The following is a 26577-nucleotide window of genomic DNA, read 5'->3' on the forward strand; positions in this document are numbered from 1 at the left end:
TTCAGTTTTAGAAAAGTAGCAATCATATTGGTATCCCAATAGTGTTTAATGCAGGCCAACCTGTTAAGATGTCTTGCCAATTTTAGCAAATTTCCAAATTTACCAAACTAACTAAATTGTTGTGCACTGTTTACAATATCACTCTCCTGGAGGATAATCAACCTTGTAGATAGGCTTGGGTATTACATTGTTCATATCTTTTTTCTTTTATTTTTTCTTCTGTATTACAACACAAAAACAATAAATCATATGGAGATATTTATTAACTAGCTTATATTTCTCTGGATTTTAAACCAGAAAATTGTTTCATGTACTCATTATCACAGTTGTAATAAGTAGTTTAACCATGAAGATGCCAGGTTGAAATCCATTGAAATATAAGCTACTTTAAAAATATCTTTATATGATTTATTGTTTTTGTGTTGTAATACTATGAAAAAAAAAAAAGTGCTAAGGTAGTTAAATCATCAGCAGATAACTCGAGTAGTGATGAAAACACTATTTTGTAGGAATAAGGAATGTATTCTCCCACTTTACAAGGTTTTGAAAAGACTACATCTGAATTACTGTGCTCGGATATGGTCATATGTATTCCTTGGAGATGAGAAAATAGCTAAAAAGATTCAGACCAGGTAAAAACAATATCCAGCCCGCAGAATCGTCCATTATGAGGAAAATTGAGGGATTGGGTGTGTCTATAATTGGAGATACAGATTGGAAAGAAGAGAAATCACATGGCAGGAAGGAAATGGAACTTATACCTACTAAGAGATAATTATTTGAAGCAGCATGCATGTAATGGAGTGGACTCAGGGTGCAAGAGTATTGGACTGGTCATAGGATCAGGTGGCCATATTGCCTCCAATTGGGAAAAGTGACCATGTGGAATTGATTTAGGAGATTATAAACCATGAGGAATATTCTGTCAAGAAAAGGCTATATGTGGAACTACAAGGCATGTAATAATGACACTCTTAAGAGGAAGCTGTGTCATGGCCTAAAAACTCTGCAAAGGAAGGATGTTAGTAGCACATGCGAGATATGTAAGGAGAATCTAGAGGAAGCAATATCAAATTGTATACCTAAGGTGAGGGTTAATTAGGTAGGAGTTAGATGGATGAGTAATATCATTAAGCAGGAGCTGCAGAGGAATAAAATGCTGTGGAGAGTATATAAGGAGAAAGGTGACCAGTATAGTAAGGAAAGCAAAATCAGATTAAGAAATGAAACTAGCCAAGCAGACCAATGTAAATCCCAAAGAGTTCTTTTGTTATGTGGCAGGTAAGAGAAAGAATGGATGCTGATGGTCACACAAGGTGACAGAAACAGATAGTAAAGTTATTGAGTGATCGCTTTGCAAGGGTATATCATTCAAATGAGGTTAATGCTGTGACATGTGACAGACACTCATGTGGAAACAGAGGTGGATGAATTTGGATATTGTGGAATCTCACTGTAAATACAGCTGTGGAACTGGATGGTATATCAGCTTGCAATTTGGAAAGAAGGTAAAATAATTCAGTTGCACATGGGAGGTTCTTAAACTACGTTTGTAAATTATAGACCAGTCGTTATCTCAGTAGTGGTGGTAAAAGTACTGAAAAAATTGATCAAAAAGAGAATTCAAGAATGGGTGGATAAGAATATGATACTTTATGATGGGCAACATGGCTTTGTGAAGGATTGATCATGCCTTAGTAATTTACTAACTTTTCATAATAGAGTGACTGCTGAGTTGGATGAAGGAAATGGCTACGGTGATTCTGCTATATTTTGCAAAGACATTTAACAGTAAACTACATGAAACTCTGTTACACAAATTAGAACAAATGTGGATGGATGGCATACTGGTTATGTGGAAAAGAGAGTTGTTATTGGACAGATATCAAAAAGTGGTTTATGGAGGAGCAGAGTCCAAGCAAAATCAGGTGACTAGGTTTAGTGCTGGGACCACTACTGTTTAATTTGTAGATAAAAGATATAGGAAATAACCTGAAAGGAAATATTCAGTTATTTGCTGGTGATGTATAATTAGGTAGAGCAATAGTGAATCAAAGCAATGTGGAGATCTTGCAGGATTTTTTTAATACATTGCGAGTATGGGCAAAAGATAATGGGCGTCAGTTTAATGTGGAGATATGTAAAGTTATGCATTTTAGAGTAAAGATATTACAAGCTGTGTACACCATTGATGGAACTATAATCCATGAAATAAATGAAGCTAAGAATTTAGGGATGATAGTAGACAGAAATGCAAAGTTCATCATCATTATCATCATCATCCAATTCCTGACATACCTTCAAAGAGGTTTGCAGGATCTTATAATAGTATTACATAAAAAGTTACATCATTACTATCTTCTTATCAACAATTTTCCTCCAAATTAGCATGTTATCTGTCAACAATTGAATGTTATCAAATGTTATATTTCTGTCTTCTAAAGCACTTTTTACTGTATCAATCCACCTACATCTAGTTCTTTTTCTTGCCATCCTGGCAAAGAATACTTGCTTACGTAATCTTTTCTCTCCCTTTCTGTTTAAGTGGCCATATCACCTGAGATTAGCTCTGCTAACACATTCCTGAATGCTATCAATGTCAAGTTCTTTCCTAATATCCTCATTTTTAATATGATACTGCCAATGATGCCATTGTTCAGTCTCCTAATCTTTCTCAGGACTCTAATATCTGTATTCTCTAATCTTTGATCAAAAGGTTTATTTCTAACCCAGCTCTCAGATCCATAAGTTAAAATTCGTTTGAACTCTGTCTTGTATACAGCTAGTTTATTTCATATAAATTTATTCATTGATGCCTACCATACCAGCTTTGCTAATTCTGCCATCTATTTTCAAATTTAATTTGCCATTTTCACTAAAAATAGCTGAAATGTTTTACTAAATAGCTGAAATGTTTTACTTGTTCTAGCTTCTCCATTCAGGATGCAGTTAATGGTTTTGATGTTTCTGCCTATTTTCATTGTCTTTGTCTTTATTATGCTGATTTTCATACCAAATTTATTACATTAGTTATTCAACTTTGTCAGAGAATTCTGCAAATCTTGTCGTGGATTTATTTAGGAGTATAACATCATCTGCATAAAGTAAAGAGATTAACATCCTCAATTTTGATATCAAGTTTAATACTGTTTTCCTTCAACTGGAGCATTTTGAACAGCTTTTCTCTTGGCACCAGTTAATGTGCGTTTTCCAGATCCAGAGGAATTAAATACAGATCCTTGTTATATTCCCAATTTTCACTTTAAGACTATTTATCTTAAAGTGAAAATCTGATAACCTCTGTTTTCCACAGTTTTTCTTATCCATTTTTCAAGAATACTGCATAAATCTTATCAGGAATACTCTATTGAGTGTTCCTTGTAAGATTTGTTCCATTTTTATAGATGGGTACTATGAGTGCTTTATTCCAATCATCTGGAATTCGACCCTCTGCCAAGCCTTCTCAATTATGCAAGTGTAGTCACTGTAAAACTTTTATACCTCCACATTTTAGCATTTCTGGTTGAATATCATTTACTCCAGCTTCCTTTCCACATTTCAGGTTTATGATAGCTTTTTCTTCAAAATAAAGTAAAAATATACATTCCAGATGGCATTTGTAGCATTTTTTTCTACCACCATGCTGTCACCGTTTGTTTCAATTAGCAATCCTTCAAAGTAATTACTCTATACATCAAATTTATCTTTATCTTCAGTTTTCATTTTCCCATTTAAGATCTCTAATTTTTTTACAGTACTCTTTCATCCATTTCTAAGCTTTTTCAATAGCTCCCAGGATATTTTACCACATTTCTGATATTTATTTTCGGTTCTTACCAAGTCTTCCCATGACATTTATTTAGCTAGTTTTACACAGTGCTTTGCTTGTTTTTTACATTTTTCTCTGTATTCTCTAAGAGCACAAGCTGACTTACTTGCCAGGACTTTCAATATGCTTTCTTCTTTTCCTTGACTGCCTCTTTAACTTCTTGAGTCCACCATGGAGTTTTAAGGTTTCTATCCATGCAGATTACTTCACCACATGCTTTCTGGCTGAATCAATCAAAGTTTTCTTTGGGTTTTGGCACTATATCTCCAAGGTTTGGTTCTTGTTTTCAAATCCTTTTAGTTTTTCTTGGATAATGTTTGTGCATTTGAGCCTACAGTTCTTATCTGATAGCTTTTCAACTTTCATTGAATTCAAAACTTTCTTACACACCTTTCTTTGGAATATGAAGTTAAATTTTATCCTTTTCAACACTAAACGGTGATCACTTCCTATTTTGAATCCTCTTGTATCCTGAGCCAGTGGGAAGACATTACTGTTGACATTGACAATAACATAGTCAATGAGACTTTTCTTATTCCTTGCATTTTCACTCCATGTGAATTTATGCACATTTTTATGTTGGAACATTATGTTAGTAATAACTAGTTCAAGTCCTGAACAGAAATCTAGCAGGTATTTGCCATTATTATTAACATTGCATTTTTCTCAAAATTTTCCCAAAACGTTAATATATGTCTGTTAATCATTTCCTACTCTGTTTAGATATCCAACAGGGACCAACTTTTCCTTTTTCTCTGTGTCATATCTTTCGTGGGATCATACGCACAAATAAGTCTCATTGTCCAGTTCCCTATTTCTGATATTTGGTCACATCGCTCTACTTGATATCATCTGCTATTGAAGAAGATTATCCTCATATTTAGTGTTTAGTATTATAGCTAGTCCTTCTTTCCCTTGATTGTTAGTACCTGAATATAACATCTTGTATTTGTTGCTTTGAAAGATCTCATCTGCTTTTGTCTTCTGTGTTTCGGTAACATCTGTTATGTCGATCTGGTAGGTATCCAATTCTTCTGCTAGTTTCATTTGTTTCATTGATTTTTCTTATGTTGAGTTGCAGTTTGTTCAGTTGCTGACTTTTTGCTGTTTGCCCTGGTTTCCTGACAAAAACAACGGGGGTCCTTGTTTGAAGATTGAAGTTTAGAGGACATGTTGCTGAGGTTGCTCATAAAAAGCAGAGATGAGGAAGTATTATTCTTCTTATAAGAGCTTGATATGTCCACATATGGATTACTCTGCTCAGATCTGGTCTCCTGCGTTTCTTGTGGATGAGGCAGTGGTAGAGAGAATTCATATGCCAGCAACCAAGATGGTCATTGGTCTTTGGAAAGTTCCTTGTGAAGATAAATTGAGGGTGTTGTGTGCTGCAGAAGTTGGTTGATAGGTGAAAAATAGACGATATGATAAAAACATTTAAATTAATTAAAGGGTTTTATAGGGTTGATGCAGGGGAAATGTTCCAACTTAGCTAGAGGTTGCAGAATAAGAGGTCATTCTTGGAAGTTGAGTAAAAGTGTAGTTAGTAGGCACATGAGGACTAGATTTTTCACTAAGAGAGTTGTGAATAAATGTTAGAGTCAGTTGGTAGTGTTGTGTCTTGAATAAACTAAGAAATGTTTTAACACGAATTATTCAGGACACAACTTTATTTAAACATGGGCAGAGAATGTGGCATGTTGGCAATAGATTAGAAAGATAACTTTATGTATATAAATTAAAATTAAGAGCGAGAAATTGTACAAAAATGTATAAAAATGTTTGTAAGACCTAACCTGTAATGCATGCAGGTCAGATATAGAAATAAATTAAAGCTGTTAATTCTATTTAAGAACCCCATTTCATGTATTGTAAAGTAGCAAAGCCTGTGAGCCAGAGTTCAAGGGTCACCTTTAGCCATCCTGTGTTACGCATACCAAAAGGGGGAAAGTAATTATAGGAAAGAGAAACTAAAGTGCCTTCCAAGAAAACACAACGTGTGCACGTGCAATGTAATAGAGGGGAGCTGGACGCCATGACGTAAACCCACATGACCGCGTTGGCGGGTATCGTGATAGCCGAGAAGAGAACAAAAACACAAAAAGGCCAAGCAAACCCCACTCGAGGCTTTTTTTTGGTTCCTGTTTCCTGACCTCTCTCTCGGACGTAGGGTCCAGTCTGCTCCAACGGAGAAGTTCCTGGCTGGCCATGGAAGGCATTGGTTCATCTGCCGCCATGCTTGAGAACGGCCTAGCTACCTCCTAAGACTAGGATAGCTGTGCGATGTTGTGCGACGGAGGAACCAAGCAGATGCCGTCTGTTCTGGCTATACTCAAGAGCCATATCCCCTTTCTCACTGAGGTTCTAATCGTATAGTTCAGTGCTTCCCAAACTTCTGGATGTCAGGGCCCCCCCTTTGCAAAAATTAAAATATTTCATGGCCCCCCTCGAAAAAAAATCGTAATAGAGAGATATATTATTATAATATTTATTGTATTTATATTCAATACAAAACATACACAGTGAATATTGCAAAAATCAAATGTATATATTACATTTTTTGCCTCTTACCGTTTGGTTCTGAAGACTATGAGGGCTGTTCTGGTAAAATATGAAATACTGAGTCTGTTTCTGCTTCTTCTGATTGTTCGTGGGATTTTTTTTATCAGCCACTTATCCATCTCAGAGTTAAATTTTTTAACGTAGAATAGATCAAATAATATCACCACTTACCGATACTGGCACACCACAGACTGATAACATGAAATTAGTGAATATTACCTGAATAAGAGAATCCCTGGACCAGGAACATTTTTCTCTTTTGTGACTTTTCTCCCTTTACGGTAATTAAGCCTAACGTGAAACAGAGAGCAAAGGCAGGTTATTAAAACGTGCATATGATTGGTGCTATATTAACAAAAGATCGAGCAACCGAAAGATAAAAGCATAGCTGACAATTGAGTTGAAATGCTAACTCTCTTCAACCGAATTCCATATGTGAAACTGCCATAACATTCATTATATATATATATATATATATATATTACTTAATTTTAACACTTTTACGAATTTTAACACGTTCGGTTGAATTTTATTGCTGCCTTGGGAAATCGAACTCACACACATCTAATTAATAACAATAGTTTTGTTTGCCCATGCAACATATGGTTTTGTTTCAGCCTATACAGCATAGTTTCTGTATGAGGGGACATGTGATTCATTAATTAGTGTGTTTTTATCCCAGTTGTCTCTAATTGCACTATTTGTTGAGAAATATATTACACAGACTCCTCATACCTTATTCACTGGCATAAAAGTACTTGTTTTTATTGCCTCTGCAGTATAGTGGCTGTTAGGGAGGGCATGTTGTTTACCATGAGTTACTATCTCCCCACATGAGCTTGTTTAAGCTTTTTTTCATGTGTGAAATATATGCGAAACTTTTATTGATAACAGAAAACTAGCTCGGATGACAGTGATAATATAAAACGAGTTTTGATATGTATATAAAATCAATATCAACAGTCCCTGATTACGAACGCGTGATGAAAGGGACAGGAAGATTTGGAGCTTCCCTGGAGAGCATTCAAAATAAATACAATTAACCACTGCTTTGAAATGATACATATGAATAAGCAATATTTACTAATATTCATTAAACCCGAAATACGCAGGAAGCAAAGTTTGTGAACCAACACCAATGTGTGAATTTTTCCATTAAAATATAAAAAATAACAAAAAAGAAATAATAAAAGTTAAATACGTTTCTTTTAAAATAAAAAAATTTACTTAGTCTTAAAACATTTTAAATTTGTTTTCATTATTTCATAATGAGATACTTTCATTGTTTCATTATTTCATAATGAGCCCCCCCCCTCAACAAAAACCTACGGCCCCCAAGGGGGCCGCGGCCCACAGTTTGGGAAGCGCTGGTATAGTTGATCGAAGGCGATCAGCCGAAAAGCAAAGTGAAGAAGCTTTGATGACTAGACAAGGCAAGAAGAAAGGCATAGTATCAATACAGAGACGGTAAAGTAGACTTTTGTATTGTGATTTCCAGTTAAGAATGAATGTCTTTCGCTAAGAAAGTTTGCGAAGTGGACTAATTTTATGGAATTTTAAGAACTATCTACAACTTGGCCCAGGCCCATTTCTTTGAGAATTATCTGCCTAACAAGGCCATGTTTATTCTGCAGGAATTTATAGTAAATGTGTAGAATGATATTACCAATGACCACGTGAGTGTAAAAAGTGTGTTAGATGTTAATGAGATAATGTTAAGGTACTTATAATGGTGGTCTATGCAAGTTTATTTATATGCTTTGTATATTAGTATTGAACCAAGGATCTTACTTGAGAATAACTCAGCATATTTAATAATAATGCTTGCTTGCATGATTTCTCTATTTTATTAAACATGTTTCTTAGTACCTGCCTGACCTGTTGTTAATATATGAATTCAAACAGCCGCTCATAAAAAATTGACGAACTTAGCGGGAAGAACCCACGTGTATGATTAAACAAAGCAAGCCACGACTGCATGCAAGAAATTAGTGTACTGAACATAAATTTTATTATAGTTTAATTATTGTGTATCATTCTGAGAGAGCCATCCTGGGTAAGAGTCCCATCTATCCTCGGTATTGGCTGGCGCAGTTATAATATAAATTTTGTCAATGCTTATCGGGTGGACTCTTTTAGAATGATGTGTAAATGATGTTGAGAAATGATAAATCATATCTCAACATCAAATCACGTTATAGATTGGAAAAACAGTTCTATGCCTTACATCGAGAATGACTACAGATACAGAAATTTAAAAGAAGCAGCTGTGGTATTACGCACAGGCAATAATTTAAATAGAAATCAGGCATTGTTCTTAAAGACATATGGAAAAATCCCATCCTCTCTCTCTCAGTTTGACAGAATTACAATATGCAAATAACTACAAAACACGTGGTCATGTACTGAAATCTGACTGAAGATATCGAACACATGCACGCCTTCAAACAGAATGATCAAATGTAATGGCCTAACAGTTACTAAAGTGTATGTTTGAAATGTAACTCAATGCATTTGTTTTCACACCAGTTCAGCCTTGAAAATGCTAGACAGTGGCTAGTGAAACTTGTTGGCTCTTTGTATATTTTATCATTTATCTTCTGGTCTTTTAATAATAAAAGTTATTTATTTTAATACATCAGACCAAATATGTATAATTTAAGGGGAAAGAATATAAGTAGAAAACGGAATAAGTATAGGTTGTTTTAAAGGGAAAGGATATATAAGAATAAGAGTAATAAATAACGAAATAATTAATAAGTAGAAAGATTAACAAGGAAGTAATAAGAACAATAGCATATAAGAATGAATAGAATAAAAAGAAAGGACATTAACAGTAGTACTTTGTCTGTTAATGGATTTGAGGAGAGGTGTGATAGATTGTGTGGATTGTTTGGGTCTCCCTCACACTCAGTGAAGTGCCTGTACAATAATAATAATTTTGGTAATTGTAAGAGACGAGGAAATGTGATAGAACCTTAAAGATTGCAGGTTTACCATTGTAGTGATGATATTCAACCTGTATCTACCCCATTGCAGGGTGAAGGCCTGTCCCATTGTGGGAGGGTTGGGTCTACTTCCTCCATGGTGACCCACGTGCTTTTGGGAGAGTATGTATTTATATTTGTATGAATGTATGTATGAAGATGAAAGACAATCACAAACATCCATGCCTTAGGCAGGATTTGATTCCACAGAGTTTTTGGTGTAGATCAGACACACTACCCACTTGGCCAACCTGGCCAGCCAGTTTTGATACAAGAGAGATTTCTAAACCCATCTTAGTAAAACTTGAGGGTCATTCCTAAATGTCAGAATGATCCTAAACAAGCTAAGGCCGAATTTGTGTGCAGAAGGCTATCATTGGATATTGTGAGTGCATCTTCAGTGAAAATGTGCTAAAAGATATATATATAAATATACATAAATATACATAGAGAGAGAGAGAGAGAGAAGTATGTAGGCATTTAGTGAAATACACTGCACTCCCTCAACAAGTAATTAGAATTCCTAAAGACCTTTAATTTACTACACAGTTACTATACTCACATGTAGTAAGTGTACAATGTTCGGAATGCATTTTCATTGAATGTGTTTAAGGAGACATAATCGTAGTTATGTTAGCAGTGAGTGACATAGGAGCCTCACTTGATTAGTCCTTAGTTTTCCTGAAGGAGAACATATAATAATAATAATAATAACAACAATGATGGTATAATGGAATCTTCATCATCATCAAATTCCTGACATGTACCCTCAAGGGGTGTACAGGATATGATAATACCACATGAAAAATTTATATCATTACTAACTTCTTATCTACAATTTTCCTCCAAATCAGTCTGCTACTTGTCAAGACTCCAACATTATCAGATCTTATATTTCTATCGTCTAAGGCACTTTGTACCGTATCAATCCACCTATATCTTGGTCTTCCTCTGGGTCGTTTTCCTGCCAACCTGGCAGAGAACACTTGTTTTGCTAATCTTTCCTCTCCCATTCATTGATGGTCACTCAAACATGAATGTTTGAGTGACCATACCATCTAAGATTAGCTCTGCTAATGCATCCCTGGATGCTGACAATGTCAAGTTCTTTCCTAATATCCTCGTTTTTAATATGATATTGCCATTGATGCCATCTGTTCACGCCTCTAATCTTTCTCAGGACTCTCACATCTGTGGTCTCTATTCTTTGGTCAAGTGTTTTACTTCTGACCCATCTCTCAGATCCATGAGTTAAAACTGGTTTGAACACTGTCTTGTATACAGCTAATTTAGTGTTCTGACTAATTTCTCTCATATTCCATATGAATTTATTCAGTTGACTTCCTACCATACCAGCTTTGTTGATTCTGTTGTTTAATTTACCATCCATATTTAATTTACCATCTTCACTAAAAATCGTGCCTAAACAGCTGAAATCTTTATTTGTTCCACAGGTTCCCTGTTCACACAACACATTTTCAACAATTTTACCTATTTTCATTGTCTTTGTCTTTTTAATGTTGACCTTCATACCATATCTATTACAACAGTTATTCAATTTAGTCAGGGAATCTTGCAAACTTGAAGCATATTTATTTGGAAGTATAACATCGTCCACATAAAGCAAAGAGCTGACATTAATATCTCCAATTCTGATATCATGTTTAATACCACTTTCCTTCATAATGTGATCCATATAGATAATGAATAACAGAAGGGATAATGTACATCCTTGTCTCACACCAGAATTAACATTAAACTACCTTCCTGTACTTCCTTCAATTCTAACTGCTGACTTACAACTCATATAAAGTCTAAGTATTGCTTAATATAATGCCCCATTGACACCATATAACTGTAGCGTATTGAATAGCTTCTCTCTTGGCACCTTGTCATATGCCTTTTCCAGATCGACAAAACTTAAATATAGATCTTTGTTATATTCCCATGCTTTCTCAACTATTTGACGTAAAGTAAAGATCTGATCCTGACAGCCTCTATTTGGCCTGAATCCGGCTTGTTCTTCACCAAGCTTTTCTTCCACAATTCTTCTGAACCTTGCCTCAAGTATACTTGCATAGATATTGCCAGGAACACTCAGTAGGGAAATACCTCTGTAATTCTCACATTCAGTTTTATTTCCGTTTTTATATATGGGTACTATTGGAGCTCTACCCCAATCATCGTGAATTCGTCCCTCTGTCCAGGCATTCTTAACTATACAGTGCAGATACTGTAAGACTTTTATACCACCATACTTCAGCATCTTCAGCAAGCTCAACTTTTATTCGCTTTAAAACTTTCTTATGTTATTCTTTTCAATATGAAATTGAATTTTATCCTGCTTAAGACTAAATAGTGATCACTTGCAATTTCAAATCCTCTGTACACTCTGGTGTCCTGCACCAGGGAGAAAACATCACTATCAACAATAACTTAGTCAATGAGACTTTTCTTATTCCTTGCCTCTTCTCTCCATGTGAATTTGTTCACATTTTTATATTGGAACATGGTGTTAGTAATAATCAGTCCATGTCCTGAGTAGAAATCCAAACAGGTATTTGCCATTATTATTAGCGTTGCTCTTTTCTCCAAATTCTCCCAAAATATTTTTGTATATCTGACAATCATTTCCTATTCTGCTATTTTGATCCCCAACAAGGACCAACTTTTCCTTTTTCATTGTGTCAATTGCTTTTTCTAAAGCATCAAAAAATTCCTTCACTTCTACCTTAGTAGCACCTTCTGTGGGACCATAGGCACAAATAAGTCTCATTGTCCAATTCCCCATTCAGATATTAACCCACATCACTCTACTTGAGACTGCCTGCCATTCAAGAAGATTAGCCTCGTATTTAGTGTTGAATACTATGGCTGCTCTTGTTTTCCTTGATTGTCATTGCCTGAATATAACATTTTGTATTTATTGCTCAGAAAGATCTCACCAGTTTTTGTCTTTTTTGTTTCAGTCACCCCTATTATGTTGATCTGGTACTTATCTAAGTCCACAGCTAGCTCCATTTCTTTGCCATTCAGGCTTCTTATGTTGATAGTACCGATCTTTAACTCTGGTGATGTTGAGATGGGGTGTGCTTTCAGATTTGTACGAGTAGCTGACTTTTCGCTGTTCACCCTGGTTCCCTGGCGAAAACAACAGGGGGGAGGGGGTCTTGTTTAACTGGGCGACGCCCCAGCTGGCATAAAATTTTGTCATGTTGTACCATAATGAAATCTTTTGAATGTTAATTGCCATTCAGTTCATGTAGGTTTGCTGGACAGAGAGTAGCTCTTATACTGTAGGTTTTGAATTAATTGAAACTGTCATCTTGGCATCAAACTTATGAGCATTATTCGTTCTTGGAAATGTATTTGTAAGTTGAATGTTTTTTAGATGGAATGTATTTATATTTTCATAAGATATATTTTTTGAATTGTAATGTTTTTTTGAAATAAATTATCTTAATACAAAGATACCAAAAATCCATAATTCAAATTTAATTTATTCTGAAAAGATTAGTGTAAAAATGCATCATTTGAAATAATTAAATTTTTTTACTTTTTTATTCTTTTATAAATTTGTTTGTAGCAGGCCCTCTCCTTCTATTAATGCCTTTGCATTGTAGAAAAACTAAGCTTTTTTTTTTTTTTCTGTTCTGATCCTTAATCCAAACTTAATTGTTAAAGATCATTCCATTTCTTCAGTGATGACATTTCAAATTTTTAGAAGTAATTGTGAACAAAACAAAGCTTGCGAGTATAATCAAAAGGTTTTTGTTTTTTAAAATTGTGGCAACTGTTTGAATGATTGACTTAATAAACATGACCAGATGAAGCAAGTCATTAGCCATTTTCAGAATGGCTAATTATTTCCATTTTGGTTTCTTTTGAAATTGTTATTTTTGCCCCTTTGAGAAATTTTTGCAATCACTACATCGTTATTTTCCCCATATTTCTTCTTCCAGATACTTAACTTAAAATCCATTCAAGGAAATCTTTCAGCCTTATATAAGTTCCTTCTATCCATCCAATTCAGTCCATAAATCTAAAAAAAAACCATTCCTCTTGCACACAACCTACACTGACTCATGTGAAATCATGCTTCTTCTTCTTTTTCATTTATGTTTGCCAAATCACTGAACTGTTTCACATTACCTGTTGACATCCTGACAGCATTGCTAATATAATTAATATTTGTATATGAGAAACAAGATTTATTCATCAATACTTGCATCACCTTTTGTTTATTTTCTAAGGGGCACTTCTTCTTCTGCAGCTTCTCCCACTTAAGTGGGGGTCACTGTTGATGATGAGTCTCCTCCACATCCTCCTGTCTTGGGCTGTCACCACATCCAAGTTCTTCATCCTCAATTCCTCTTCTACCAGCTTCCTCCATCTCTTCTTTGGCCGCTCACGCTTCCTCCTTCCTTGCACATCCATCTGCATGACCCTTCTTCCCACATATTCATCCTCCCTCCTCATCACATGACCAAACCATCTCAACCTTGCCTCTTGTATCTTCGCTCCTAAGTTCGTAACTTTCACTGTTCCCCCTCACATAGTCATTTCTCAGACGATCCTTTCTGGTCACACCGTACATCCACCTAAGCATTCTCATCTCTGCTACTTCCATCCTGCTAATGTCATTTTTCCTCAGGGCCACAGTTTCTATAGCATACGTCATAGCTGGCCTCACTACTGTCCTATAGATTTTGCCTTTCAGATTGATCGGCACCCTCTTATCGCATAACACTCCAGCCATCTCCCTCCAGTTCCTCCAACCCGCTTGTATCCTGCATCCCAATTCCTTCTCAGCTCCTCCATCTTCTTCCACTGTTGAACCTAAGTATCTAAAGTCCCTCACCTTCCTGATGACATTTCCTTCCAGCTCCAGATCTGTCTCCTGGCTGCCGCCCACTGTGCAACACATATACTCTGTCTTACTTCTGCTCAGTCTCATACCTCTCTCTTCCATTACTTTTCTCCATCTTTCCAGTTTAGTTCCTGCTTCTTCTCTTGAATCTGCACACAACAAGATGTCGTCTGCATACAACATTGTCCAAGGCGCATCTTCTCTCACCTCCTCCGTCACCACCTCCATCACAATGTTAAACAGAAATGGACTTAATGCTGACTCTTGATGCAAGCCAACTGTTACTTGAAAATTTTCTGTCTGTCCCAGACAGGTTCAAACACTTGTCTTCACATTTCTGTACTTCTCCCGCACCAACCTGACATATTTCTCCGGAACCTTCTTCTCCCCCAGACACCTCCAGACTTCTTGCCTTGGCACTCTATCGTATGCTTTCTCCAGATCAATAAATGCCATATGTTGCTCCCGTTGTTTCTCTCAAAACTTTTCCATCATCTGCCATAACTCAAAGATAGTATCTGAAGAAGGCACTCCTAGTATTAAATCATTGGCTTTTTTACTGTGGTTAAAATTAACACATGAATAGTATATGTTCCAACATATATTAAAGAAGAAAAAGAAATGATATGAAAAAAGTAATCTTTGACATACCTTAAGTGGATCCTTGTATTTACTTTAAAATTTTTGATGTAACAACAACATTTAAAAAAATATAAAAATAGAAATATAAAATCTGTACAATGTAAATGGAATCTTAAAACAAATAGTGAACTATAAAAGGAGTTTAAAAGCCATCAATTTGATTTAAAATGCATGGAGCTTTTTCACAGAAGGGAATAGAGTGAAGATAAAAAGATATGAAATTAAAATATGGAAATTAAAAAGAGAGGAATATATACAGTGGAAGGCTATGTTAAACATACAAAAATTATGAAAGATAGAGGTGTGAAGAAGATCACAAATGTTAGAATTGTCAAAGCAATGGTATTTCCAGTAGTGATGTATGAATGTGAAAGCTGGATTATTAACATGAAAGACAGAAAGCAAATTGATTCATTTGAATTATGGGGATGGAGGAGACTACTAAATATTCCATGTACTGCACAAATGACTAATAAGAAGGTTTTTGAGTATGTGGACAGAAAGCTCCTTGGAGGCAACGATTGCTAAAGAAGTTAATGTACTTTGGATATATTATGGAAGCAGATGAATCGTTGGAACTGACAGTTATGTTGGGAAAGATTGAGGGAATGAGAAGGAGAGGAAGACTGCAAAAAAAAAAAGTAGGATGGACAACATAAAGAAATTTACAACTTGAACTTATAATTACTAAAAGAAAATACAAGATGCTGAGTGGAATGGAGAGCCTTTGTTCACAAGATTACCAAGAGGGAAAAGACGACTGGATGGCACATAATAACTACAACACTGCATAATTCAGAAGACCCAGTCAAATTCCAGATGATTGGAGTAGAGCTCTCATAGTATTTATCTATAAAATAAATAAAAAAAAAATTAAAATAAAAAAAAGAAGAAGGAAATAAAACTGAATGTAAGAATTACTTGGAAAAGGGAAGAAAAATTATGAAAGGGAAACTTGGAGAACAAACTGGGTTTAGGCTAAATAGAGGTTATCAGGATCAAATTTTTACTTTAAGACAAATGAAGAAGTCATGGGAATATAATAAGGTTCTGTATTTAAGTTTTATACATTTGGAAAAGGATATGACAAAGTGCCAAGAGAAAAGCTGTTCAAAATACCACAGTTATATGATGTAAATGAGACCCTATATCAAGCAATATTTTCATCTATATTTGAGCTGTATGTCAGCTGTTAGAATTGAAGGTGGTACAGGAAGATGGTTTCAGTAAATCAGATATGAGGCAAAGGTCTACATTATTTCTATTATTATTCATCATTTGTATGGATCACATTATCAAGAAAACCTGACATCAAAATTGGATATGTCAATCTCAGCTCTTTGTTTTATGCAGATGATGTTATATTTATAAATAAATATCCAGTACAAGTCTGCAGGATTCCCCTGACTAAATTGAATAACTGGTTTGATAAATTTGGTATGAAAATCAGCAATAAAATGACAAAGACAATTAAAAGTAGGCAGAAACATTAAACACATCAACTGCATTCTGAATGGAGAACCTATAGAACAAGTAAAACATTTCAACTGTATAAGCAGAATTTTTAATGATGAGAGCAAATTAAGTATGAGAATGGATGGCAGAATTAGCTAGTATAGTAGAAAGTCAACTGAATAAAATTATATGGAATAAGAGAGAAATTAGTTAAAACACTAAACTAGCTCTACATTAGCAAGTATTCAAACGAATTTTAATTTATGAATTTGAGAGCAAGGTTAGAACACTTGATGAAAGACTGGAGAATACAAATATGAGAGTTTTGAAGAAGAAGATTAGGGGAGTATCCAGATGGCAACAGTGGCAGTATCATATAATAAATGAGGATATCAGGAAAGAACTAGTCCACTACTATTGTGTATACTTTGCAGTATTGTTTTTCATTATGGCACCGATGCATATGAGAAAAATGGCAACCAAGACATCGATGTTGATATATATTAACATGCAGTTTTTAGTGCAATGTAGCGTGAGTGTATTCGTTGCTGGGAATGAATGGCTTTTGGTATGAGGATGTCGAAAAGATTTGTCAGAAATATTTTGCAAGCCAGTATAAGAATTGCAAAAGAATGAGAATGAAGTCACTAATAATAAGGTTATAAGGCATGATTGTTTACGTGTTGTGGAGAATATAGCAGTGAACGATAGTGCACAAAATATGAATGAGAGTTTGAAGGAAGTAGTTGAAAGTAATAATGTGGATGATGAGGTGTTACCAAAGAAACAAATTGCATGCTTACATGGACTCCTTCACAGGACAAAATGTCAGTTCAAGTGACTGGAGAAATGATTGGTGTGTGTGTGTGTGTGTGTGTGATACAGAAGGATGAAGAATGAAAAGAAGAGTGAACAGGAAAAGCATAAAAGTGCGAGAAACTGGAAGAAAAGAGATACTATTGTATTGGAATTTGATGATAAGTGGTATACCTAAAGAGAAAGTGATGAAAGCATGTTTTCCAGGTGCAAAGATAAAGGATGTTAATGTTGCTGTAAATATGCAGAGGAATGAAGCGAATGAGTTATTTGTATTCGCTGGCACAAATAATTTGAAAGGTGAGAAATATGCAATGAGAGAAGATATGAATCAGTTGTTAGTTGAAGCAAAATGAAGAGTAAGAAAGTAAGGATTGTGAGTCTGCTGCCATGATATAATAGGACAAAACTGAGAAGAAGGATCATGATTGCCAACGAGAAGATTGTGAAGGAGAAATGGTGTGCAATTTATTGATGCATGGAGTAAATTTAATGGATGAAAGGACCCATGCATGCCCAACAGACTACATTTAAATGGTTTTGGAGTCAGATGTTTGGAAAAAGTGTTGTTTAGTTTTTTCCAAGAGTGGCAGAGCAAAACCATAAAAACTAGAGATATTAGGGAGGATAAAATCAAGCATGTGTCTGGCCATCCCTGTGATAAATGTGTATGTGTACAGTAATAATCATGCAATGCCGAATGGGATTTTGCAGGTCTCCAATATGAATGGGGGTTGGTAATGACATTACACAAGGGTAACTATGGGTACAAAGGGATGTTAAAATGCATTTACACAAATCGAAGAAGTATCAGGAATAAGGGTCAGGAGATTTTGGCATTGGTAAGCTCGACTCAGCCAAAAATTATAGGCATCAGTGAGACCTGGTTGACTGAAAATGATATAGTTACAGGGATAGAATGTAAAGGGTATTGTATTTTCAGGGAGGATAGAAAGAACAGGCCAGGAGGTGGGTATTGCTGATGATAGCTGCAGAATCAAAGGTGTATTAGAAGTTGGTTGGGTTAGATATTAATAAGGCTGTGAGAATGGATGACATATCGCCATGTATTCTTCAGGAATATGCACTACAGTTGTCTATGCCCTTGACCTGGTTATTTAATGAGTCTTGCAGTGGGTAGGGTTCCTAAGGATTGGAAAGAAAGCAAAATAATACCACTCCACAAGCATGGTTCTAGGACAGAAATTTCCAATTATAGACCAGTCTATATAACTGTGGTTGTGGTTAAGGTGTTGGAGAGATTGGTTAGGAATACAGGATTGGGTTGAAGGACATAGCATTCTTTATAATGGTCAGCATGGATTTGTAAAGGGTAGTTCCTGTTTTAGCAATTTACTTGCATTTTATTATAGGGTAACAGGCAGTGGTAAGCTATAAGGGGCTCACGTGAGCCCTTTGTTAAATTTTTCTCAAATTTGCGAGCCTTTTATTCTTCTTTTTTACTTTTTTATTTTTTCCAAAAAAAAAAATTTTTTTTTTTGAAACATATTAAGCAACAAACTCATACGGTTACCTAACAAAAATTAGTGTATTCGGCAGTGTATAGATTATTTGGAATTATTGTTTCAACTCCTCTATAACGAATGCGCCCAAGTTTGAAAATAAAATAAGTGCATGCACTATCTTTACCATTCTTCCTTCTGGTGAAGAAGGGTAAAAATTAACGGTAAATTCTTATTATATTTTGATAGGTAAAAAATATTTTTCATATGTAAGATAAATTAACACAGTTGATTGTGTGCAAATATTTCATGTTTAGATCATGAAATATTTATTTAAAAGCAATAGCCTTTAGAGGTTGATTGTCCTCTCATACTTTTCGATTGGGATTTGTACACAAGCTGTATTAATAAAATTTTTGATGTGAAATATGGCTTTTTTTTTTTTTTTTTTTTTTTTTTCCCACTGGTAACAGGTATATTAGATAAGGGAGAATCATATACAGTAAATTCTTGTAATTTGCAAAAGTGTGATAGATTACCACATGATAGGTTGCTGTGCAGGCTGCAGAGGATGGGGAATAGGTAATATATTGGTTAGAGATGGATCAGAGATTGGCTCTCTGAATGATACCAGCAGTTTGTGTAAGATAGAGCAGTGTCTTGAAAAAGTAGGGTAACCAGTGCTGTTCCCTAGGGTTCTGTTCTTGGGTCCTGCTTTTTTAACTTGTGTGCAAACGATATATCATGTGGACAGATTGGGGATCTTCAGTTGTTTGCTGATAATGCAAAGTTGGGAAGAATTATGAATAGCACTGCTGATGCTAATTCCCTTCAGGAAGACTTGAATAGACTTGTTACTTGGACAAAGAAGTGGGATTGTATAATAGTTTTAATATCAATAAGGGCAAGGTGTTGCATTTTGCTGTACAGAAATATAAGGCTTTGTACTTATCAACAGTGCTGTATTGCAGGAAGTGGATGAGATTAGAGATTTAACATGTAGGGATAATAACGCACTGGTCAGATTACAAGTGGACTGTTTTGCTCAAATCTGATCACTTGGTTTTCAGTGTGATGTGGAGAGGATCAAGAGCTGAGTGACTAAGGCAATATCAGGAATTTGAACTGTTGGCTATGGAAAGAGGTTGAAAAAGAGTGAATTGCACAGTTTGGTAGATAGTAGGAAAAGAGATGATATGATAGAGACATTCAAGTTAGTGAGAGGATTTTATTGGATTAATCCTGAGGGGAATTATATAAATGGCAGAAGGTGAGAGAGGAAGAACCAGTGTTCATCCCTGGAAGTTATATAAGTATGTGGTGAAGAGGGGTGGGGGAATGTGAGGAGTAGTTTTTTTACATGGAGAATTGTCAGTGAATGGAATGAATTACTAGAATGTGTGTTAATGCAGGGAGTGTTAAGGATTTTAAGATTCAGTGTGATAAATATGTGGTCAGTTGAATGAACTTCCCACGATGAGTCTGCTGACCCCATAGAGAGTGCAGTAGTAGTAATAACAAAAATAATGATAACATATAAGTTACTAAAGGGGTTGCAGAGGATTGATGAAAAGGAAATTTTTCAGTATTTGACAAGTAGGGGCAAAACAAGGAGTCATACCTGGAAATTGATTAATACGAGATTTTTCATTTGGAATTTGTGAATGAGCGTAGTAGATTACCAGAGTGTGTGAGTATAGGAAAACCTCGCTTAATGCAAATTTGATATGCACGATAATCAGTTAGCACGATTGAGTGAAATTATATTATTTTATTATTTCCTGCTTTAAGCGAGTGTTTAATCAGTTAACGCAATTTTTTACTTTACGCGAAATTTTTTTGTTGCCAATCTGCAGCGAGCTGAAAGTCATTAAGAGACATGAAAGTGGTGCTAGTAGTACAATGATTGTGTGAGACCTGGGATACGTTAAGTCTGCAGTTTGGACTATATTAAATAAGAGTAAAGAATGCAAAGAACAAGAAAAAGTTGCTACTACTTCTTTAAGCATTCAGATCGCCTAAAATAGAAGCCACTTAATGGTCGAGATGGAACATCTTCTGTCACTCTGGATTGATGTTGTAACCAAAAAAAGAATACTTCTTGGTACAGGAAATATTCAGGCAAAAACTCTCAATATTTTTACCTCATTGAGACCAAACTTTAAGAAGAATGTGAAAGCTTTACTGCGAGTTTAGGATGATTTGACCGTTTTAAAAATCGAACTGGACTGCATAACGTAAGAATAACAGAGAAATCTGCTAGTGCTGATAAAGAGTCTCCGGCCAAGTTTTTTGAAGAATCGCAAAGGAGGGAGATTATGATGATTGGCAAATATTGAACATTGATGAAATTGGTCTCTTTTGGAAGTGTATGCCAACAAAAACTTTCCTAGCTAAAACTGAAGCATCTCAACCAGGATACAAAGTATCTAAAGAACGTCTTACACTTTCATTAGGAGGCAATGCAGAAGGTGACTTTAAACTGAAGCCTATGTTAGTCTATCGTGTGCAAAATCCAAGATCTAACATAATTGAAGAAATCAGCACACTTGGAAAAGAACTTGGATTTAATGAACTGGAAAATGAAGATCTGAAAAACTTGCTCAATACCCATTCAGAACACTTAAGCAAGAATGATCGCCTTCAGCTAGAAGAACAGCATACATATGAAGAAGAATTTGATGATGATAAGGAGTGCGAACAAGAAGAGAATGTTATGACTAAGAAGCTAACTGCAAAAGATCTTGAGGTAGTTGTCAATCACATTGAGTATGCTAATGAAATTTTGTTTGATGCTGATCCTGATATGGAACTAAGCTTCGAAGTCCGTCGAAAACTTGATAAAGCGATCGCCAGCCATCCCAAATTGCATGACAAGATGAAAAAGTCGAGCACAATTCAAACATCTTTACTTAATTTTTTTGTAAAAAAGTAGCTCAATCAAATGTTCTGACATTAAATAAAAATTTAACCAATTGATTTTTATTAACTTTGATGATTTTATCCTCTAATATAGCTTATGCTGTAATTTTTTTTTTTCCAAATTTACGCTAACTGATGGATGAATTATAATTATTCTTATTGTTTATTGTATTCGCTTAATGCGACTTTGCTTGGCGTGCATTAATTGATGGATTAATTAGTCACATTAAGTGACGTTTTCCTTTACTTAATCAATATTGAGTTTGAGGAAAGGTATCGTGTTGATAGGTAGGCTTCATGTAATGAGTTTTTGATTAAACAGGCCATTCACCAGAGAAGATTGATAAACATCAAGAACTGCATTTGATATATCAGATCTAACAAGATTGTCCTTGCATAGTGTTGAACTGAGTCATAGAATTATCAGAACTACAGCTTAACAGATTGAAATCAAGAAAGCCTCCTCTTCGTGAAGCTTAACATCTGAGAATGACTAACTATAATACCAGAGATCAATGGAAATGAATATGGAGCATAAATACTAATGCCCAGCTCAAAACTCGGTTTGATAAGTGCTGCCTCAACATCCTGGGTAAAGATAACGCTGAACAGGGTTCGTACCAGCCATGGAAGATGTGCAAACTTTCTGTACAAGTGGGGGAAAATTCTCCCACCAGAGTGTGTCTGTGGACACTCAAACCAATCAATCTATCATATTTCCACTGAGTGGAATCTTCGCACATATACGGGTCAAAGAAGCGACTTCCTGGTGGTGACACCGCCTGTTATAGACTGGATCAGAGTACTTGATATTAACTTATAAGTTCTTTCTCCACCGAAAGTGTAACTGTCTATGTTTTTCTTTAATTGTTTGTCATTTACATCTTTTATTTACCTTTTACATATTTGTACTGATGCTATGGATGTACATGCACTTATATAACTGTATGTAGATTGCCATACAATAAATAACAAATAGAATTCTTTGATATATCAGCAGGTTATTAAGGTACAAGTGCCTATTATGGGAAAGACCTGAGGTTATTTTACATTGCCTCACCCTGAACTGGAGCAATGTGTTAACTTTGTGAAAGTAGGAAATGAGTTCTTGAATTGCATTAATTAGGTGTGTGTGTGTGTCCATTTAAAATGATTCCAGTAGCCTCCATAGCTCATTTGGTATAGACGAATCCTTTCTTTGGAAGAACAAGTTCAAATCTCGTGTATGATGTGATGTGATGAACCTTTACTTTTCAGTCATATAATGAGTTAAGTAGGTCTTTTACAGAGGTAGAGGGTTTCTCTCTCCCAGAAATGTAGGTTTTCATTCCTCAGAACAGGCCAATTGGCCCCTCATATTCACACACAGATCTACAGACAAAAAAAATACTTGCCCTTACAGGATGCAGCAGAGGAGTGGAGTGACATGCTGGCCTCATTAATTTGTCATGACCCCTATCAGAGCACTGTACCCATCCTAAGGGACAGATGAGTTGAAGAACAAGAGTATCATAGCACTTCTCTGGTTGATTGTGCTTGCCCTGGAATCAGACTAATATTTTTGTTAATTATTCTTTTAAAATTAATCATTCTGAAACATCTTTTTTTTTTCATATAACAATAATATTTCTTTTTTATTACTTCATTATTTCAAACCCACAGATTTCTCTGTTCCTTTGAATTCTTCACTTTGGTTAAAATGAAATGCGATATGCACTAGGTGCTTGTTTATAATTAGCCAAATATGCTTTAAAATATGTGGACCACTACTACAGGTTTTAAAATTATGATAGTTTTGTTTTTCTTTTTTTGTGTTTAAGATAGTGTCAGTGTCTTATAACTTGTCTGTATCCTCTGTCAGTGTTTTTTACTCTGTTACCTTTGCACCTAAGAAACATGATGCTAAAGTAGAAGAATTTGTTTTTAATTGTCATGGTTTTTTACTCTTTAGGATATTATAGTGGTTTTGACACATATTTCTTTAAATTGTTTTATATACTCAGCATAAAGAAAGAAAAGAAAAGGAGAGGATTAGTCTAATGAAAAGGTTAACTAGCAAACGAAAGTCACGTTCCCCACCGCCTTCTAATTATTCTTGTGACAACCCAACTTTTGTAGATAGTAGTACACCAAGTAGTCATTCATCTCTTACTGTTGTACATGTAAGGTGAGTTTTTAATATTTTAGGTAGATCCATAGATTTTTCAAAGGCACAGAAAAGTTTTTTTTATTATAATCATTCTGTTTGTTTTTTGTAATTTTCAGCTTATGAATTTTTTATGCTTATAAAATGCCTTTTATTTTATAATGACGTGTGTTTGACTATAGTTTGTTTTATCCTATTCAAAGAATATTTTATTTGTCATAACCAGCTGGTCATGTGTTTCTGTTTCATATTTTCAATAAAATATTGGATGTAGTTATGTATTAATGTATAATATTAACAGGTACAGGTAATGGACAAAAAAATGGAAACACTGAACTGTTGGGTTGCATTATCAGTAGTTGCAGTGCAGTGTCTACGATGCCAAACACAAATGCAGTTCTTTTGCATTTGTAATCCTGCCATTCTTAGAGGCATATGTTTGCATGCAGTTAACAGCAGCCTGCCGCTGTTAACTGCATGTTAAAATTGAATCCAGAGAGGATCTCAGTGACTTTGAAAGGGGTGTGATTGTTAGAGCCAGGCTGACAAGTGCATCTATGACCAAAACAGCTGAAATTGCATGTTAGTCAAGGAACAAACTCTAAAGTTATGGCAGTCAACAGGATAAGCATCCTTAGTGAAATGCATTTGTGGACAAAAATGCTTACTGCAAGAGAGGGACGTTCAAGCGTTCGTGCTCTGTACCACAAAAAATAGGTAGGCTACTGCTGAGCAGTTGTGTTAAAAATTCAACATCAGTCATGAGACACAAATTTCAACAAAAACTCTGCACCAGGAATTACAGAGTTGGATATCACGGTTGGGTTGTCTTATACAAGCCTTTCATCACTTCCCGTCAATGCATATTGTCACATCCAGTGGATGGTGCAGAGATCACAGGCCGTGGACTATACAGTGGTGGAGCTATGTGATATGGTCTGATGAATCCACATTCACACTTTTTGCTGCAAAAAAGAAATGGAAACACTGAGCTATTGGGTCGCATTATCAGCAGTTGCAGTGCAGAGTCTATAATGCACCAAACACACATTCCTAGGGATGTGTGTTTATTGGCAAACGGGTGCCTGCTGCTGTTAATTGTATGTTAAAATCGAATCTAGAGAGGTCCTCATGACTTGGAAAGGGGGGGGGGTGATTGTTGGAGCCAGGCTGGCAGCTGGTCATAGATACGCCTGTGATGAATACTCTTGGATTCTGAATGAGGAGAATTGGAAATTATTAATACTTCATTCAAAGTCCAACATAATCTGCTAATTCCCTAAGCCAAATTTGCTCATCAGACTAATAATCTCGTTAATAGTATGCTATTTATATGATTTCTTTCACGTTATGTTTATTAATATTTATTTGTTCATTTATTATTTTTATATGAAGTACAGTTGTAAAAACTATGTATTACATGTCGCTTATTATTAGGAGATTAATGCTACTGATACAGAGATAAAATTTGTAAAATGTGTAATCCTTTTATGTTATTAGTAAAATGTAATGTATCCAAGAAATTCTTCAAAATAAGACTTGATTGGTTGTTATGAGAAATTATGTTATTTTTAGCTAGCACATGCTTTAACGTGAGTATACTGTACAGTATACAAGAAGCCAGTTCAGTATCAACAAAACCAGTTAGAACCAGATTTTGGCGGGAAAGGAGAGTAGGATGTCATGAGCAGTACATGAAAAAGGAGAGAGTAGAAAGAAAAAAGGAGGAAGAAATAACCTGGAGTTGAACAGAGTAGGAAGGACTGGGAACCGCTTTGTATTTTGACTTATCTTTCTTTGAGCTCTTATTCTTTTATGAATTCCTGTCGACTCACAGAAGGATAGCGTTGGACGAAAGGATGATAAGAATGAGTAAGAAATATTGAAAGTTAGGCAATTACGAGCAAAAAGATAAATATTATAGAATCCTGGGTTTCAGTTACTGAAACCCAGGATTCTATAATATTTGTGTGCTCTCAAAGTGAAAGTATTCAAGGGCCAAGGAGTGTTTCTAGGATTCTCGATAATGTGGAAGCTATACCGTTTATACCGGTAAGGATATCTTTTCTATGCCTCGTGTGAAGTAGCGAAGCTTGTTTCTGGAGAACATCATATAGTTTATATTGCTGAAATTAACAGTCGAGATTGAATGTGTGATATAGTGAAACATTTCCTTGTTAATGTAATATATGAAGTATCTCTGGATTAATAGTTCATATTTGAATGTGTGATATAGTGAAGCCTGTTACGTGAGAACGCCATGTAAAATCGAGACTGAACTTTCTGAGAACTATTGTGTTAGATTGATAAACTTTCAAGTTGCTAAATGAATGTCTGATGAGTTGTACTTTGTGATTGTTCTGAATAGTTAAACTGAATCAATATTTAAAATGTATTGAATGATGGCTTTGTTTAGAGTGAAATTGTGTTTGGAATCTTGATAATAAGAAGAGTGGAATATGTATTCATAAATTCTAATCGTAATTGATATATTCAGCTGAGTAAATTACTAATGTCTTAATGAGAACTTATTCATTCTTAATTGTATTATCCTTACTAGAAATCCTTGTTTTAATATAAATTTATGTGTTAAAGCATTCAGTATTTTTATTTGAGTTGAATCTTTTGTTTACCTTATTTCTTTCATTGCACTGCTCATTAAAATAGTTCGAATCTTAGTGGGAACCCTATATATAATAAAGAGAATTTCAGCCTGAATTAAGTTGATAACTATATGGTGCTAACTGATGGTTGATTTCACAACATTGCTTATGCAAATTAGAACATAGAATGGTGCAGTTAAAAATAAATTTTCTCTGTGTTTGAATGTGAAGTCAGTCAACAGCTAGAATATACAACAGAGTAGAAAATAGGATCCAATAATACGT

General features: G+C 35.1%; 1 protein-coding gene across 1 annotated transcript in view; it reads left to right on the plus strand.

Moving 5' to 3' along the window:
- POSH (SH3 domain containing ring finger posh) overlaps nucleotides 1–26577 on the plus strand; it is a 552023-nt gene that overhangs the window by 428583 nt on the left and 96863 nt on the right. Inside the window, exon 13 of the mRNA XM_090395956.1 lies at nucleotides 23547–23710. Coding sequence (XP_090252082.1) covers nucleotides 23547–23710 — 164 coding nt within the window. The remainder of the gene's footprint in view (nucleotides 1–23546; nucleotides 23711–26577) is intronic.

The sequence above is a fragment of the Typopeltis vanoorti genome, chromosome 7 (assembly GCF_054136105.1).
Source record: "Typopeltis vanoorti isolate ZY-2024b chromosome 7, IOZ_Tvanoo_1.0, whole genome shotgun sequence".
NCBI lineage: Eukaryota > Metazoa > Arthropoda > Arachnida > Uropygi > Thelyphonidae > Typopeltis > Typopeltis vanoorti.